Below are 17,891 nucleotides of genomic sequence, written 5' to 3' on the forward strand. Positions count from 1 at the left end.
CTAGCCTTAAAGCATATAACATGACTCCCTTTGCATTTAAAATTTTGAATTGCAATCAAAGGTGGCCGCCATGAAGCTTGATAGTATCATCTGATGTGTCAGACCACTTTCAAGTTTCATCATTCTTCCTCAACCATTCTCAGCACGCAAGTGTGGGAGGACTTTTATTTCAACATGTATGTGATAGATTGTGTGAGATCTTCATAGTAGGCAGATTTTAAAATCTACCTAAAAAGCTTATTACAACCAAGAAAGTGCTTATAAGGGTCACTGACAAGAGAGTGTAATAAAAGGGGTCGTGATATGAAGTAAGTTGAAAATTACTAATCTGTACTGAAATATTCGGTACCCACCACAGTGTAGTCTTAACAGGGATGAAATAAATGAAAAGGTCGGTTGCAGACAGTGCTACTATTCAGTCGGTTCCGACCGGTTCGCTAGTTGTTAAAATATTTCGAGTTAGCATAACCGTTTGTTATACACAGACATAACAGTAAATTTTATCCAGTTATATCCAGGAACATTAAATTTCAGTTTAACTATCTTTGATTTTAGAAATTCTCACAGCTAAAGGGTTAAACTTTTGATTCGGTAGAACAAAGTATAAGCGATTTATTTCTTAATCTCAAATGCTCAGATATTCAGAATGAAAACTGGAATCACATGAGTGTAGTGATGAGGGTTATTTATATTTGAAACGCATACATATCATTATCAACACTTGTCGATCCATTGCTGGATTAAGATCTTTCCAATGCTTTTTGACAACCATCTATGTTGGATAATTTGTTTCTGAGATGTTTGCAGTAGTACGTAATTTCGTCACACCACCTTGTATTAGTATGCTATGTAGGTCTCTTCCTGTCACTTGTGATATACAGTAAAAAAAAATAAATGCTTTTGTCTACCTTGTACGGTTTGTTTCCTAAGAGAATTATATGTATTTATCTACTCTCTCTCTGTCCATATATATATATATATATATATATATATATATATATATATATATATATATATATATATATATATATAGGGTGTTAATGAACTATACCGACAAACTGTAATAGATGAGAAAAAATCATACAGACCTATATCGAAAAGTGCATAGTTTCAGAGCTAGGGCTGTCCAAAAGCGCGAAAAAGCCAAATTTCAAGAGGCCCTATTTCGAATTCGAAAGAATGTAGATGGTGGTTCTTATCAGCGTAAAGGAAGTCACGCATACATAATCCAAAAGTGCATATTTCATTAATTGTCAATAGGTATTGAAGGTATTCCTTACAGGGTGTAATTCTCAGATAAGCTTCAATATAGTTTTTAGATATACCCTCATTTCAAGAAGAGTTCAAAGGAGGCAGGAGGTAAATCGTGACAACAATGAACATTCAGTGCTTCGGAGGGAAGTCGGAAGTGTTAGGAACCAGCAGCTCCATGTTTTTTTGTGCTTGGAATAACGTGTGATGATATGTATTTTGTCACGGTATATTTCACGATTTCTTCACTTATAAACGTGAAGGAAAACATCGTACCATGTGTTTTTCTGAGTACGAGAAACCGTGCTGCTGACGATCCTTAACACTTCCGACATCGCGCCAAAGGATTCCGTGTTCACTGCTATCAGTGGTTATCGTTTGCCTACTTTAGACCAATCATAAAGTCAGAGCATATTTCAAAATTCGGTTGATGGTATGTCTGGGAATTTCACCCTGCAGGGAATAATCTGTACACCCATTGAACATTAATGAAATATGCACTTTCGGATTGCGTATGCGTGACTTCCTTTATGTTGATAAGGACCATCATCCACAGTTTTCAAATTCAAAATAGGGCCTCTTGAAATTTGACTTTTTCGCGATTTTGGACAGCCCTAGCTCTGAAACTATGCACTTTTCGCCATAGGTCCATATGAACTTTTTCTCTTATTTTGATGTGAGGAATCACTTCTTAAAATTTATAGTTCATTCCACTGTCGGTATAGTTCATTAACACCCTGTGTATTTGTTAAAAAATTAGAATAACATCACTGGTTGCTACCAAAGAGCAAAAAATCTTAACAAATACGTTATTACTCGATTTTGAAATATATGTTTTAAATCAATTTTAAACAGTTCAAAATGTTTAAAATGTTTTTTTCGTATGTGTTTTAAAACAGTTTAAAACATTTTAAACATCTTTTTCATGTTTTAAACACATGTTTTGTTCTTTTTTTTTAAAAAAATAAAACTTTTTATTCCAACCCTGGGTGTTGATAGTGGAGGCACATGCAGTGTCTTTCACAAGCCCCGATGAAAAAAAAAAAATCACAAATTGTAATATCAGAAGATCTAGGAGGCCACGGGAAAGCGCTAAGTCATCTTCGTCTTTAGTACAACGGTTTGGGAATTCTTTATTCAGGTAGTGATGCACTTCAGTGTGCCAATAAGACGGTGCGGAATATGAGGTTATTGGAATCCTCTTTCATTGTGGAAACAAATACAACTGTAGCGTATCGAAGAATGGCATACTCCTCACAGTATTTCCTGCGAAGAAAAACGAACCATACACATTTATTTAGACAGTGCAGCAAACACATTCACTTTTGAGGAATCTTTTTCATATTTGTAGCGTGTGTTATTGAGTACCCCACATATGAACATTATCGCGATTAACCTTATCACTCAAATGAAATGTAGCCTCGTCACTAAACAGCAGAAGGTAAAGAAAATTATCGTTCTGTGTAGAGGTCTGCATAGAATTACAATATCGTTTGACAAAGTCGTCCGGTTACAACATTTTCAATAACTGTATGCGGTAAAGTTTTAGTCGCAATGAGATTTGCAAAATCTTCCTGACAGGTGCTTGCAGAATATCAAGTTCCTAACTGATATGCCGTGTTGACTTCTGTAGGCTACATACGAAATTCATCCTAACTCGTTTCGTCGTGGATGTCCTATGATTTAACCTAGAGACAGCCAGTGTCCTTAAATTGTTGATATCATTCTGGACTGCTTTGGTGATGGGACGGTACAGTTGCAAACTTTCTACGGAATGTGCGCTATATACAGGGTGGCGCACGAAATTATCCACCATTTTTTTTTTAATCATTTCAGGGAAACAAGAAATCGCAATGTACACTTTTACAGCAGTAGCAGTGCAGTTTGGAGAAAACAGGTGAAGAAGAAATTGACACCTAACTCATCCTGCCGCCGCTAGAGGGCGTTTTCAAGATGGCTGACAAGAGCAGACTGGCCACAGAACAGCGCTCAACAATCGTACTTTTGTAATAATGAATCAAAAAGTGTTATTGTTGCTCAAAGACGGTTTCGAGAGAGGTTTAATACCCGATGGGCTCCCTCCAACAAAACCATCCACAGATTGTATGAAATTTTCAGAGGGAAGGAACAATATTGGAGCCGAAGCGTCCTCGACAGAAGCCTGTGTGTTCGACTCAGAATATTAAAGCTGTTAGAGTTGCAATGCAGAGGAGTCCCGGGAAGTCGATAAGAAAGGCAGCAGTGCAACTTGGCATATCAAGACGTTCGGTTCAACGAATTCTGAAGAGTGACCTCCATTTTTATCCATACAAGATGACCGTTGTGCAACGACTCACAAATGATCACAAGCAGCAGAGATTAGTGTTCGCGCAATGGGCAGAGGGTAAACAACGAATCCTTCACAACGTTCTGTTTTCTGACGAGACGCATTTCCATTTGGACGGAATGGTCAACAAACAAAATGTGCGTTTTTGGGCCAATGAAAATCCACGGTTGATTCATGAAAAACAACACCACACTCCCAGGATTACAGTGTGGGTTGCAATTTCTAGGCGTGGACTGATTGGGCCATTCTTCTTCGAAGAAACAGTAAACAGTGAGCGGTACTTGAGTATGCTCCGGAATAACTTTGTCCGGCAGTTGCTTGCTACTGCTTTGCCCATCAACGCAGTGGTTCATGCAAGATGGAGCCAAACCGCACACTGCGAATGTTGTCTTGGATTTCTTACACGAAATTTTTCACATACGCGTTTTTTCTGATCGGTTTCCAGACCGGTTTCATGCTGGACAATCTTGGCCATCTCATAGTCCAGATCTTAACCCATGTGATTACTTTCTGTTGGGGTATTTGAAGGAAAAGATTTTTCCGAAACATCCCAACAATTTGGTAGAGCTCAGACGACTTTTTGTTCAGGCTTGCAGTGAAATTGATGAAAACATGTGTCGTCGAGTAGTGAATAACCTCACTGTTCGATTAAATGCAGTTCAGATTAACAATGGCGGCCACATTGAACATGTTTTGAATTAGAACATTTCTCCACAGTACACTCTTCCTTGTGACGTGCATTTCTTTCTCTTCTGATTGTGAATAAAGTTTTTATTTAAAAAGAAAATGGTGGATCATTTCGTGCGCCACCCTGTAGTAACAACGGAAAACATTCCTCATATTCCAAAACACAGAGTGCTTTCTGTTACATAGATGCCATTTTGGAAACCAAGCTTGTGCCGCTATCTGTCATCACAGGCCAAGATTACGAATATAAGAAATTAACCTTTCATTGCATTATTAGCAGAAACCAGGTTTGGAAAGAAAACTTAAAAAAAAAAATAAATAAATAAAAGTGTTTAAAACATGAAAAAGATGTTCAAAATGTTTAAACATGTTTTAAAACACACACGAAAAATACATATTTTAAACATTTTGAACAGTTTAAAACATGATTTTAAACACATTTTAAAATCGCGTAATAATTTATTTGTTAGGATTTTTTGCCCTTTACTTGCAACCAGTGATGTTCTAATTTTTAACAACCGGTTCTGTGTATATATATATATATATATATATATATATATATATATATATATATATATATATATATATATAGAGAGAGAGAGAGAGAGAGAGAGAGAGAGAGAGAGATAGTAGATGGATAGGTAGATAAATAGATATAATTCTCTTAGGAAACAAACCATACAAAGTAGACAAAGCAAATTTTTTACTGGATAGTACAAGTGAAAGAAGAGACCTACACAGCATCCTAATGCAAGGTGGCGTGACGAAATTAGATACTACTGCGAATATCTTGGAAACAAATTACCCAAGATAGATGACTGTCAAAAAGTACTGGGAAGACAATCCAGCAATAGATCGACAAGTATTGGTGATGATATGTATGCGTTTCAAATATGTATAACCCTCACCGCTACACTCATTTGATCCCAGTTCTCATTCTTGATTATCTGAGCATTTGAGATGAAGAAATAAGCCACTTATACTTCGTTCTGCGGAATCATATGTTTAACCCTTTAGATGTAAGAATTTCTTAAAACAAAGATAGTTAAACTAGAATTTACTGTTCCTGGATATAATTGTGTAAAATTTACTGTTATGTCTGGGTATAACAAATGGTTCTGCGAACTCGAAATATTATAACAACCTGTTCTATCGAATCGGCTGAATAGCATCACTGCTTGCAGCCGACCTTTTCATCTATTTTATCCTTGTTAAGACTACACTATGTTGGGTACAGAATATTTCAGTATAGATTAGTAATTCTCAACTTATTTCATATCACGACCCCTTTTATTACACTTCCTTGCCAGTGACTCTCATAAGTACTTTCTTGGCTGTAATAAGCTTTTTAAGTAGATTTTAAAATTACATACTACGGAGATTTCACTCAATCTATCAATATACATGTTGAAACAAAAGTCCTCACCACCCTTGTGTGTTCAGAACGGGTTGAGAGAGGATGAAACTTGGAAGTGGTCTGACACATCAGATGGTGCTATCAAGCATCATGGCGGCCATCTTTGATTGCAATTCGAAATTTAAAACGCAAAGGGAATCATGCTACGTGTTGTAAGGCTAGAAGTTTACCAGAAATACGCTTGTCCGGTTACTTTAGCCCTAAAACTAGTCATTTCGGAATTATTGCTTCTGAAAGTTTTCTAATTATGCCCGTAGGGGCTAAGCTCGCGTTTCATGGAGGTGGGCGAGATTTTAATTACAAAATTTGATTACTATTTCGGAACACTGATGCTAATAAAATTATTTTAAAATAATAAATTTTCGAAAAGTAATGTTTGAAGTACACTTCATGTTGTGCCAACTTTAGAAAATTTTATGCAAGCCTATGTAATTGTTTTTTTTTTTTTTTTTTTTTCAAGTCGATAATTTACTGAAGAAAAATAATATTTGGGGCGTTCAGAACACAATGGATCCAAGTCCATTTTCAATAAGGTTCAGGTTTGCTCAGCAAATGAATTCTATTTGAAAATGTAATATCTTCACAGTCAACAGTACGAAATAAATGTAACTAAAACCACGTGAAAGGGTGTAGAATACTTTTATATGACAGCCACTAGACAGTCAATGGGGCAGTAGTGCAGTCGCCTCCACCCCCATCATAAATTTCAGATGGGGGTGGTAAGGCAGTTTTAGAAACCTTTTGATAAGCAATGTCCAACAGAAAAATAATTGATGTCCTTACACCGAGTAAATACGGAGAAAATATAGATGACCAAAACTGGAAAGTTGCTTAGGCCCAATTTCCAGAATTTTAAGCAGGCCCGAAACTCGAAAATAGAGCTAGCTTTGGAATCTTTGGGCCAAAAAATATACAAGAGAGCAATATAAGCCTATAGCTCCTTACGGCCAATAGAAATGGATTATAACTGATGAAAGTCCGTATTTATTCGGTGTAAGGACTTCATATTTTTTTCTCTGTGGACTTTGCTCATCAAAAGGTTTCTAAATCTGCATTACTGCTCCCAAAATCTGAAATTCAGGCTAGGGGGCGGATGAACTCTAAACGTATGCCCCTCTCTAGCGGCAATCATATAAAACTCTAGATTGCACCTTGTCACGTAGTTTGTCTTTCTTTCATTTCGGATTCTTTCTTTCTCTAATCAACGAATGCCTGTGATATTTTAATTTCAAAACCGCAATTTAGCAAAGAACCCTTTGTTTGTTCTGTGAATACAACTTGTTTTAATGAGAATTCTTTTCTTTTCTTTTTGTTTTTTTTAATATCAGTTCTACAAGTATCCAACCTTCGACTACGACACTTTCTCCCAGGTTAACTGATAAGCATTTAAACAATACAATAAACGTTAAAAACAAGGAGAAAAAAAGAGACAAAATAAATTGTAAATCACCACATTGATCTGCTGTAGCCACGAGAAATCAAAATATTCACATGGGAAGAAAATAGTCTTCTGAATGGGAAGCACTTTTTGACAATTTTCTTTCTCTGGTAGATTTTTTTTTTAACAAAAATAAAAATATGTTTAAAACAAGTCTTAAAAAATACATGTGTAACTTTAAAACCAAGTGAATCATTTATAGTAGGCTTGTACGTATTAGGTCGTACCTTCTTTGTAACGGATGTAAGTTTTCAATTTTCTCGTATATGTGTTATATATTATAACCTTATATATTAAAATGTTAGGATTATGTTTGTGGTCAAGAAAAGTTTATTGGCCAATTCTTTTAAGAATGATATCTTGAAAACAACAAGCTCCAAAAAGATACCATTTTCACTGATCGATTGCAAATTTTGTGTGGATTGTTCAGTTCTAGTTGAATATTTTAAAAAGGCCGTTATTTGTTTATTACATTGTTTAAGGGTACACTGGAAGTATTAAAATTTTAAAAAGCAAAGCATCTTATCCTACGAGTTACACATTCCAACACCACATATTTGCATACGGGGTTAGTATATTTATCCGGCGTTTGTTTCATGGTCAAATGATAATGAAAAGCGAACGATAAACATTTTTCCAGTCTAAGATATTTATTGTTTGAAGTATTTTGACCAATCAACACCATATATCACCGACATTGTAAGTAATTATGTGTGTAATGTATTTGCGTATTATATACTGCATGCAAGAAGAAAGAAAACACTGATCGTACATTTAGAAACTTAAAGCAGAAGTAGACTCAAATCTTGCAAACGGTTTGAGATATTGGAAAAATAATCGATAAAGTGCCCCCTTTACGATACTTCTTGTCGATTTATATTAAGACGTCCTTCGCTTGTGTCTGTAAAGTGACATGTACAGGTGTTGAGAGGAATGACAAAAAGATTCATGCTCATATGTGAATGTGAGCGCAGGTTCAGCTAGTTATGATATAAAAGTGTATCACGTTATATTAAAACGATTTTTGTTTGTTTGTTTGTTTAGTTAGTATGTAATAATCCCTAACAATTTGTAGTGATATTCTCGTAATGGAAATGGCTTTTATAATTGTAGGACTTTCCCGATGTGCTTATCACTCTCTTGGAACATAATGATTTGGCCTTATATGAATTGGACGATCAGTCAGTAGATCTATGGACAGAGAATGGTCCTCGATCTATTTGTGCGGTGTTTGAGATATATGAAGGCGAGAGACATTCGCATGAGGTTGACAGGTTTGTAATAATTTCTTCTTAAATACTTTGGTCAAAACTTTTTAACACTGTGGTTCTTTCCGAATAGCATGGTTGCAACTAAATCTATTTATGTTGGCACGATGGCTTAGTGATTGAGCACTCATCTCTGGCGCGAGGGGGGGAGGGGGTTGTTTGTCTTCAAGCCATGTGGAGTTTGCGGTGGATGTCATCGTAAGTTTTCCCATTTCCTCCAGGCTCTCTCAGTCCTCGAATTCTTTCATGATCCATTTACTTTCATTAATAATCTGTGTCCTTTAGCCCAAAGGACATAACCATGCTACGTAAAGCTAGAAGTTTAACTTCAATAAAAATGTCTGACTTGAATCTGCAGTATGAACCTAAATAATAGGATGGGCCAAAAAAACTTTTTATTTATTTTTTTTAAAGTCGCTATAGCGCGGAAAAGTTGCCTTTGGTACTGATCAGAAAAATTAAGAAAAAAAAAATCGAAATCGGTTAACATCTTCTGTTACGCGCATTGCAGTTCAAGTTTACCAAAAATGACGAAAATCTTGTGATTTTTAATTTCTTTTGTCTTATAAATAAATAATATTTAATCGATTTCATGATTTATTTTCGTTAATATAAATTGTAGTAAAGTATAAAAATAGTTACAGTGTGTTGTTTTGTTTTGTTTTATGTTTTCCAATTGCACAACTTTACTGAAAACTTTAAAAAAAAAAAAAAAAAAAAAAAAAAACTTTTTCATACTTTAGGTCTGGGGTAATTTTGCACATATGAGTTAAATGATTGGTTTAAAAGACAAGCAGATTGATAGGGAAATATTTCTCCGCAGTCCGACAATTTACTGGATTTAATCCCACTTCTCCTCCCCTTCTGCTAGATAGCTTGACTTTGAGAGTGTTCGAGCATTGTTGCTGAATGCTGAACGCTGCAAGTTTTGACACGTATTCCGTGTCCGTCACGTCCTCGTCATTTCCTCACTTAGTGATTAAGTGTGGCGTTGTGCAGAAGTCCTCTTCAGTGTTAGCTGTGTTATTTCATTTGTATTAATTGTTCTTTATAATCTTGAATTGTAGTGCTTAGTATTTTTGTTGCATTCCGTGCGGTGATCTTTCGTAGCGCTACAATGGCAGCTTCGAAGATGATTACGAGGCAAAACTTTCAGTGTCCTCTTTTTGGTCATCCCAGAGATTTGCCACTAACTAAACTGCCTACATATGAAGATGTACTTCGGTGTTGTTTTCACGAAAGACTACCCACAAACAAACAATGCAAAAGTGAGCTTTTCAAAAGTTGCTGGGATAGTAGGAAGAAAGAAACAAACAAACAAAAAAAAAAAAAAAAAAAAAAAAAAACTTTTATGACAGAGCGTCTATTTCTACCGTTACTGAGTACAGGATCGTGCAGCTTGTTGCGTATCATGATAGTTACTATAAACTGAGAAAATCATACGGTCGTGATTTGAACAAGCCAACATTTGCAAAGAAGATTGCAGACTTCAAGCAAAGATCATTGTCGTTATTTGATGTGGCAGCATGCAAATGTCCTATCATTTTGAATTGTACGTGTGATAAGACAAAAGATTTGTGTGAATGTTTAATTTCTATCAAGTGCAAGTGTGAAAAGTCTAAGAAGATACCTGCCTTTGAGTTACGATTCATCTATTTTCAAAGGAAGTGTGGTTTTGGCAAAATTGGATCAATAGATCTTCAAGAAACGAAAAGGTTAACTTCAAAACTGAGAAGAAGGAACTACAAACATAAACGTGTTTTTAATGATACGCCTTCGAGTTTATCAGCTACTTTTGAAAACGACCCTACAGATTGTTTCAGTTCAAGACTTCAACAAGACGCTTCGGGCTCTTCCGAGTTCTGTGAAAGTGAAAATAATGAGTTCGTCTCAGATATCCTCACCAAAACTCCATCAGAATGGCAGATGAGAATAAAACTGAAGACAACGGTACTAAATAGTGATAGGTTTGGTGTATCTGACTGTCCTACTGCTGCAATTGCTTCCAGCGTTCTACAAGATATTGGAATGGTGACAGACACGGGCTATTCTCACGTGGTCGATAAAAATAAAATACGGAGAGAGAAAAGTCATATCTGATCTTTGCAGTGTAAACCTGATACTTTGCTTCGTGGCCTATACTTTGATGGGCGCAAAGATGATACCTTGAAGAACGTGATTCTAAGTTATTTCGTAGACTTCAAAAAGAGGAGCACTACACTATCATTCAAGAACCTGGGTCGACATATATTGGCCACGTTTCTCCATCATCGGGATCTTCTACTGATATCGCTTCCAGCATAATTTCCTACTTGACTGAAGTTGACGTTTCTTTGGACGAATTAGATGTTGTTGGCTGTGATGGTACTGTTACCAATACGGGATGGAGGAATGGTGTAATTCGGCAAATTGAACTTCATATAGGTAGACCGTTGCAGTGGGCTGTATGTCTTCTCCATTTTAATGAGTTGCCTCTCCGCCACTTATTTCAACACGTTGATGGGGAACCAACAGGTCCTAAAACCTTTAGTGGGCCGATCGGTCAACTGCTTAATGGCTGTGAAAGATTACCTATAGTTGAATTTGAAAGAGTTGACTGCATAATCCCTGAAGTACGAGTAGACCGTCAAATTCTCAGCAAAGACCAGTAGTACCTTTTGGATATTTCAAGATCAGTAAATGCAGGGGAATGTTCAAAAGATTTGTCCTATCGAGACCCTGGCCCTATGTCGCACTCAAGATGGCTGACTACCGCAAACAGAATTCTTAGGTTGTACATGAGTACTGAAAATCCCTCAGAAGGTCTTAAAGAATTGTACTTTTTATATTGCGTTCGTACGTGCCTTGTGGTTTAAAATCAAAACAAGTCATTCTTTTTCAGATGGTTCGAAACATCTTTTTGAAGCAATTGCTACAACAAGATACCTCCCTGAAACTCTTCGGCAAGTGGTAGAGCCTGTAATTGAGAGAAACGCATTTTTTGCCCATCCAGAAAACTTGCTCTTAGACGAATAATAAAGGCAAGACAGGCAAAAACTAAAGGAAAGACAATCAGGAACTTCATACCACCCAAACTCAATTTTGGTGCTAAAGATTGTACTGAAATGATTGACTGGTCGACCTGCAAAGTATCTTCTCCTGCATTGTTGCGTCGAATCAATGATGATGAAATCAGATTCCTTATACAGAGTGGCATGGTACCCGATTGGGAAGTTGTAAGAGTATTCCCTTGCCACACACAAGCTGTCAAGAGACATGTAAAACTGATAACAGAAGCAGCTGCCAAAGTATGTGGTGCTCAGTCAAGAGATGGATATATCAAGGCAACTCCGCAATCCAGAGCTATTATGCCACACTTCAGCCAAAAATCTCATTTCAAAGTGAATCCTCGTTGCTAAAACAAGTGAAAAAATCCACAAAAATCAAGGATTAACTAAAAACATGTAAAACACACCTGCATTGGATGGTTGGTTGGGAACGGTGTGGGTGGAAATCAAACTGAAGCCACCTCCTCATGGTGAGTTCTGTGTCATTCCTGTTTACGAATGGGCGAAGTGCTGCAGATGAAATTATTTAAATTTTAAGTACAATTTAAAAAAATAAGAATAACGGTTTTACAATGTTCATTTTGCTTTTTAAACCAGTCATTTAACTGAAATAATCCAATATGTTATACAAATGAAAAATGTTATTTTTTGGAAAATAATTTTCAGTTATGTTGTGAATTTCAAAAATACAATAACTATTTTTTACAGTTTAATAAATTTATATTACAGAAAATAAATCATGGAATCAGTTAACTATTATTTATTTATAAGAGAAAAGAAATTAAAAATCATAAGATTTTTGTCATTTTTGGTAAACTTGAACTGCGATGCGCGAACGGAAGGTGTTAACCGATTTCATTTTTTTTCTTAATTTTTCTAATCAGTACCAAAGGCAACTTTTCCGCGCTATAGCGACTTAAAAAAAATAAAAAGTTTTTTCGGCCCACCCTACTAAATAACTAGAGATTTGGAGTTCATGTCCGTTTTCGATACCAAAACTAAGATGGAACCCATAAGTCAATGTGGGATTCAAGAAGATAATGTCCTCAGCTAAAATTGAAGATAAACTCTTATGCATCAATGTTGGTCATTGAACTACTCGACAGTTCAGCATCTAATTGTGTTGGTTAGATAATTTTATTTATTTATTTTTTTGTATTTTTTAAGATGAGGGTTGGTAGGAGTGGATTGTGTTCTAAGCATAGAAAAATAAAATTGTGAAGGATGTTGGAGTTTTTTATTGCCATCTACCGAAGCACACAGAACTCGAAAAATTCATTACTTGTTTTTCGACACTTCCTTCAACATTGTCTTTTAGAGTCCGACCTCTCAACTTTTTGTGCCATCTTTAGTTTGTTACGATACACATGTGCTGAAATAAATAAAATTCTAGAACTAAACTTATTTTGAGTTCGAAATTGTTATGAGAGACTTACTAAACTAATCTTTAATTAAAATGAATTATATGCACCTGTTTCAAAACAACTTGAACAATTTCAGGAACTATTGTAGACATATGTGTAACAGATTATTGTGATTTAAAGCAATCATTAGTTGAGTTGATAGTTATGATATTTTTAAACTTTAAGGAAGATTCCACTGTAACAAAAACTTAAAATAAGTACTTATAATACTTACAATAAATAAATATTTACAATAACTACTTAAATAAATAAATAACAGATTTCAGTAACAGCTAGTACACTAGTTTTAAAAATTTACAGATATTAATTGTTGAGTATGGGTTTAAGTTGACCTACCTACTGGAACAGGTAGATAGAACTACCAGTATACATAAATATACTGTGTGATTTTTTTTTTTCTTATTATGCCACTCTGGAAATACAAGAACAATTTAAAGATTACTCTGTGAGGCCTTGTGTTCATATTGGCAAACTAAACACAATTACTCACTGAGCAAGGCTACGTGATAATATATAAAACGCAATCACGTAACAGTTTCAAAACAATGACTGTGTTTTCATCAAACTACCATTCTGGTGAAAACACAGCTATTGTGTTGAAACTGTTACGTGATTGCATTTTTTTATATTATCACATAGCCTTACTCAGTGAGTTGTTGTGTTTAGCTTGAATTTAAAGATTCTAAATAAAATAACGACTTAAACTTTGTGGCCCTGATGAAAAATGCCCAAACAATGTGTAACGTACCGGTTTACCGGTAGCGATTACATTATATTAATACCGGTATGCATATATTGAAACTCGTTACATGTTTGATGGCTCCCGTATTGTGCATTTGTGCCATTTTATTTTATTATTGTTATGTTCGTGTGTTTGTGTTAATTACATAGGTTAGTTGTTGTTAGGTCGGTTGTTTGGCACACCTTGGCAAACCTTTGCTTTCTCTGATATTTCGTAATTATATAGATTTAGGCTATTATTCTATATCTGAGCACACGTTTGACTTGTAAAACCTATATTGTTAGGCGGAATATAATTATGTATAAATAAATTAACCGGTGTCACAATGTGCATTGTGCTGAGGAAGAACTGCATTACGGTAATACAAATATAATTACGATAATAATAACGAAACATTACCAATGCACTTCAAAATCATATTAAATAGTTGAATAGAAAAAAAGGGGGATTTGTATTACACATTTTATTAATTTGAAAAATGTATTAGTATTACTCACCGAGATTTAAATCTAAAATTGTTATTTTAAACTTGAGAGCATTAGGCCTAGCGTTAGGCCTAATAATAATGACAATTCAGTGAAGCTTTAGTGAAGTTTTCTGCTGGGTACTACCAAACTCAATTGATTAATAATATTAGAAGTATTAGGATTATATTTATAAACAGTAAAATCACTAAATTTGGAAGAAAGCAAACATAATTCTAATGATAGTTGTTGATATACTGATTTTTCTAAATTAATGCAATTAACTATAGTGTGAATTAATAAATATACATAAAATAGGCAATGCACGAGTAGTTAGGTATAGAAGAAGAAGAAGAAGAAAGTAACACACCAGCAGGAAAAGGGGGTGAGAGAACTCGATGTCGAAAATTTAGTATATTACGAAATTATTGGATTTGTGCCATCAACCTATATACAAAAAGTGATCTGGGAATAACCTTAATAATCTCTTTCGGTTGCCGAGTTCTCACCAAATTTTTATTTAACCTTTTCTGATCCACCCCCGCTGGTCATTAATGTTTGCAAATCGCCATGATAGAAGCAGACATATAACCTCAGTATGAGAAGACTGGTAACGGCCGAGATTCCCGGCTTTTGGAGAAGGGAAAGTGGGCTGTTATCGGGCTCCTTAAGACTGTAAGTAATTGTACCTGGCTTCCAGGTAACCTGATTTTTCTTATTTTGAACAATAACATCTTTATGGAGATAAAAGTTCGTCTTCCAAGATGGCGTCGGTGACGTAGGAGTGTATTGTGAAATTCAACAGTTTGAAAAATTTTTATAAAAACTAATAACTCTTGGAAGTAATCTTGCGAAAAATGATCAATATAAGTACTATGGATAGCTAAATTTCATTTGCGTTACGCATCTCGCTTATCTGCCATACATGTCTCCACGTTACTATTAATCTTTACAGTCAATTCAAAATTTTGCATGATAGAATGAATCTTAGGTCGGAATGCATTTAAATATAAGCGAATTTATCCTTATTGCGTATTCGGTACATGTTCTTAGTTACTGTAAACTCACGGTATGATTAGCTTAGCTTCGGAATATTTTATGAAGGTTGACTTCACCTTGTGGCTCTTAGATTTATATGACTGACAAACTAATGAATTGATCCACCACATTAGTATGAATTCTCTTGCATGTTGTAAAAAAAAAGAAAAAGTAGATACATAAAACAATAACGTTCCATATTAGTATTGAGAATATCCTGTCACGTACTTACGTTTCTTATCATCAATCATACCATCTGTACATAATTCGCTGTCCATTATTTTTTTTTTCTTTCGTTTCCTTTCTTTTCTTTGTAGTGCATAAATAAAATATTTAATGTGTTGTCCGAGGGCGGGCTAAATGCTTAAGCCATATCTGATATATGCTACAGTTTTAGAACTCAGTTGGAGTTATACAGTAGCAACACAGATTGGAGGACATTGTAGAATATGAGTGACAGTTAGATAATTATGTCTTCAGAAATGGAACGTTCAGTTTTTTTTTCATAGATAATTAAAAAGGGGATGGATCAGTATTTGGTAGATTTTTTTTTTTCTTGTCTGTAAAACCAGTCATGATACGAATTTAGTCGAAGAGCAATTATTGTAAAGTTCCGTAGTTGGCTACTTAAGATCAATCCTTGTCTGATATATTGTAACTAATGTACCGATTCGCTGAAACTGTCTTGTGATTATCAAATATATCAATTGAAGTATGGATATGCAACTTTACGAAATTGTTATGAGATACAATTGTTTTAAGTTATTAATCAAACTAGATTTTTTTTTTCAAACTTGTCTCCGTTTTGTAATGATAAACCGACCTAAGATAATAAAATTGTTATCCTAACTTGAGCTTATGATTTCGAATAAACTAATTTGTTAAATAGTAATATGAATAGTGATACATATAGAGGTTATAATAATACGGAATCTTACTGCTGGTTTACTGCTTAAGCAAGAACCTAAATGTCATGTTCTAGAACCGAGTCAGTTGTGCGTTATTTCGTTGGAACAAAGCAGTATTACATAACTTAGTTTTTTTTTCTTTCTTTATTACCTATTCAAAATTTGTAAATTATCATAGTGTATAATATTTAGAAATACTCATCACTCTGTTTTAGTGGATTTTAAGAATCTTTAACGAAGTGGTAACCCAATTCAGGAATTTTGATTTATTTTCGAGATTTTCTCATCCCGGGAAAAGAGAGCGTTTTACAAAGTGGCGACCCAAAGCCAAGGATGATTATTAACTTCGCTGTAGTATGTAATACTAGTGTGAGATTCTGTAATTACAGTGGGGATAATTATGGTAGATATTGGAGATGCGTGACCCAATTACTATGTAGAAAAATGAGTGAAGTATCAGTGAGACGACACGAACCAGAAAAGTACAGTTGTTGTGATAGCAGTAGTGCTAAAGACAATGTAGCTATTTGTTGTGAAAGCTGTGACCAATGGTTCCATATAAAATGTTTGAATATGTCATCAGCTGAATTAGAGATTCTAAGACAATCGGAGGACAAATGGTATTGTGTTACATGTAAAGTGCAAGAAAATAGAGAAGTAAATACTGAAAGGAATGTACAGGCTGAAATCAATGCTGTTGTAGGTCAGGATGACATTGTTGTTACTGGTAGAAAAGAAAAGCCAAAGAAATCTGTCCCAGAAATCGAAATAGGGGGTGGTCCTCTTTTAGATAAGTTAACAACGATTATTGCAGGGTTGAGATTAGATATGTCCTCATTTAGAGCAGAAATAGCAACAAATATAAGTGACTTAAAAACAGAAATGTCATCTATCAGAACGGAAATTAGTAATGAAATGACAACTAATATAGGTGAATTAAAATCAGAAATGTCAAAGATGGGTAATGACATTGTATTTCTTAAGGAATCTTTTTCGTCTATGAAAGGGGAGTTAAGAAATGAAGTATCGCAGCTTAAATCTGAAATTGAAGAAACAAAAATTAAATTTGGAGAATCTGTAGTCGATGTTCAGGAGAAATTTTCTAGGGAAATAACTGATATTACTAAAGATATGGATAAGGTTAAGTCTGATGTAGGTATTTTAAAATTAGCTGGTTTTACAGACAAGAAAAAAAAATCTACCAAATACTGATCCATCCCCTTTTTAATTATCTATGAAAAAAAACTGAACGTTCCATTTCTGAAGACATAATTATCTAACTGTCACTCATATTCTACAATGTCCTCCAATCTGTGTTGCTACTGTATAACTCCAACTGAGTTCTAAAACTGTAGCATATATCAGATATGGCTTAAGCATTTAGCCCGCCCTCGGACAACACATTAAATATTTTATTTATGCACTACAAAGAAAAGAAAGGAAACGAAAGAAAAAAAAGATAATGGACAGCGAATTATGTACAGATGGTATGATTGATGATAAGAAACGTAAGTACGTGACAGGATATTCTCAATACTAATATGGAACGTTATTGTTTTATGTATCTACTTTTTCTTTTTTTTTACAACATGCAAGAGAATTCATACTAATGTGGTGGATCAATTCATTAGTTTGTCAGTCATATAAATCTAAGAGCCACAAGGTGAAGTCAACCTTCATAAAATATTCCGAAGCTAAGCTAATCATACCGTGAGTTTACAGTAACTAAGAACATGTACCGAATACGCAATAAGGATAAATTCGCTTATATTTAAATGCATTCCGACCTAAGATTCATTCTATCATGCAAAATTTTGAATTGACTGTAAAGATTAATAGTAACGTGGAGACATGTATGGCAGATAAGCGAGATGCGTAACG

General features: G+C 34.8%; 1 protein-coding gene across 4 annotated transcripts in view; it reads left to right on the plus strand.

Annotated features, from left to right (window-relative positions):
- LOC145686459 (uncharacterized) overlaps positions 1-17,891 on the plus strand; it is a 201,606-nt gene that overhangs the window by 88,542 nt on the left and 95,173 nt on the right. For all 4 annotated transcript variants that reach the window (XM_081759778.1, XM_081759781.1, XM_081759779.1 and 1 more), the window contains one exon: positions 8,233-8,393. In XM_081759778.1, coding sequence (XP_081615904.1) covers positions 8,233-8,393 — 161 coding nt within the window. The remainder of the gene's footprint in view (positions 1-8,232; positions 8,394-17,891) is intronic.

This window comes from Thermobia domestica, chromosome 5, assembly GCF_964235325.1.
Source record: "Thermobia domestica chromosome 5, izTheDome1.hap1.1, whole genome shotgun sequence".
Classification (NCBI taxonomy): domain Eukaryota; kingdom Metazoa; phylum Arthropoda; class Insecta; order Zygentoma; family Lepismatidae; genus Thermobia; species Thermobia domestica.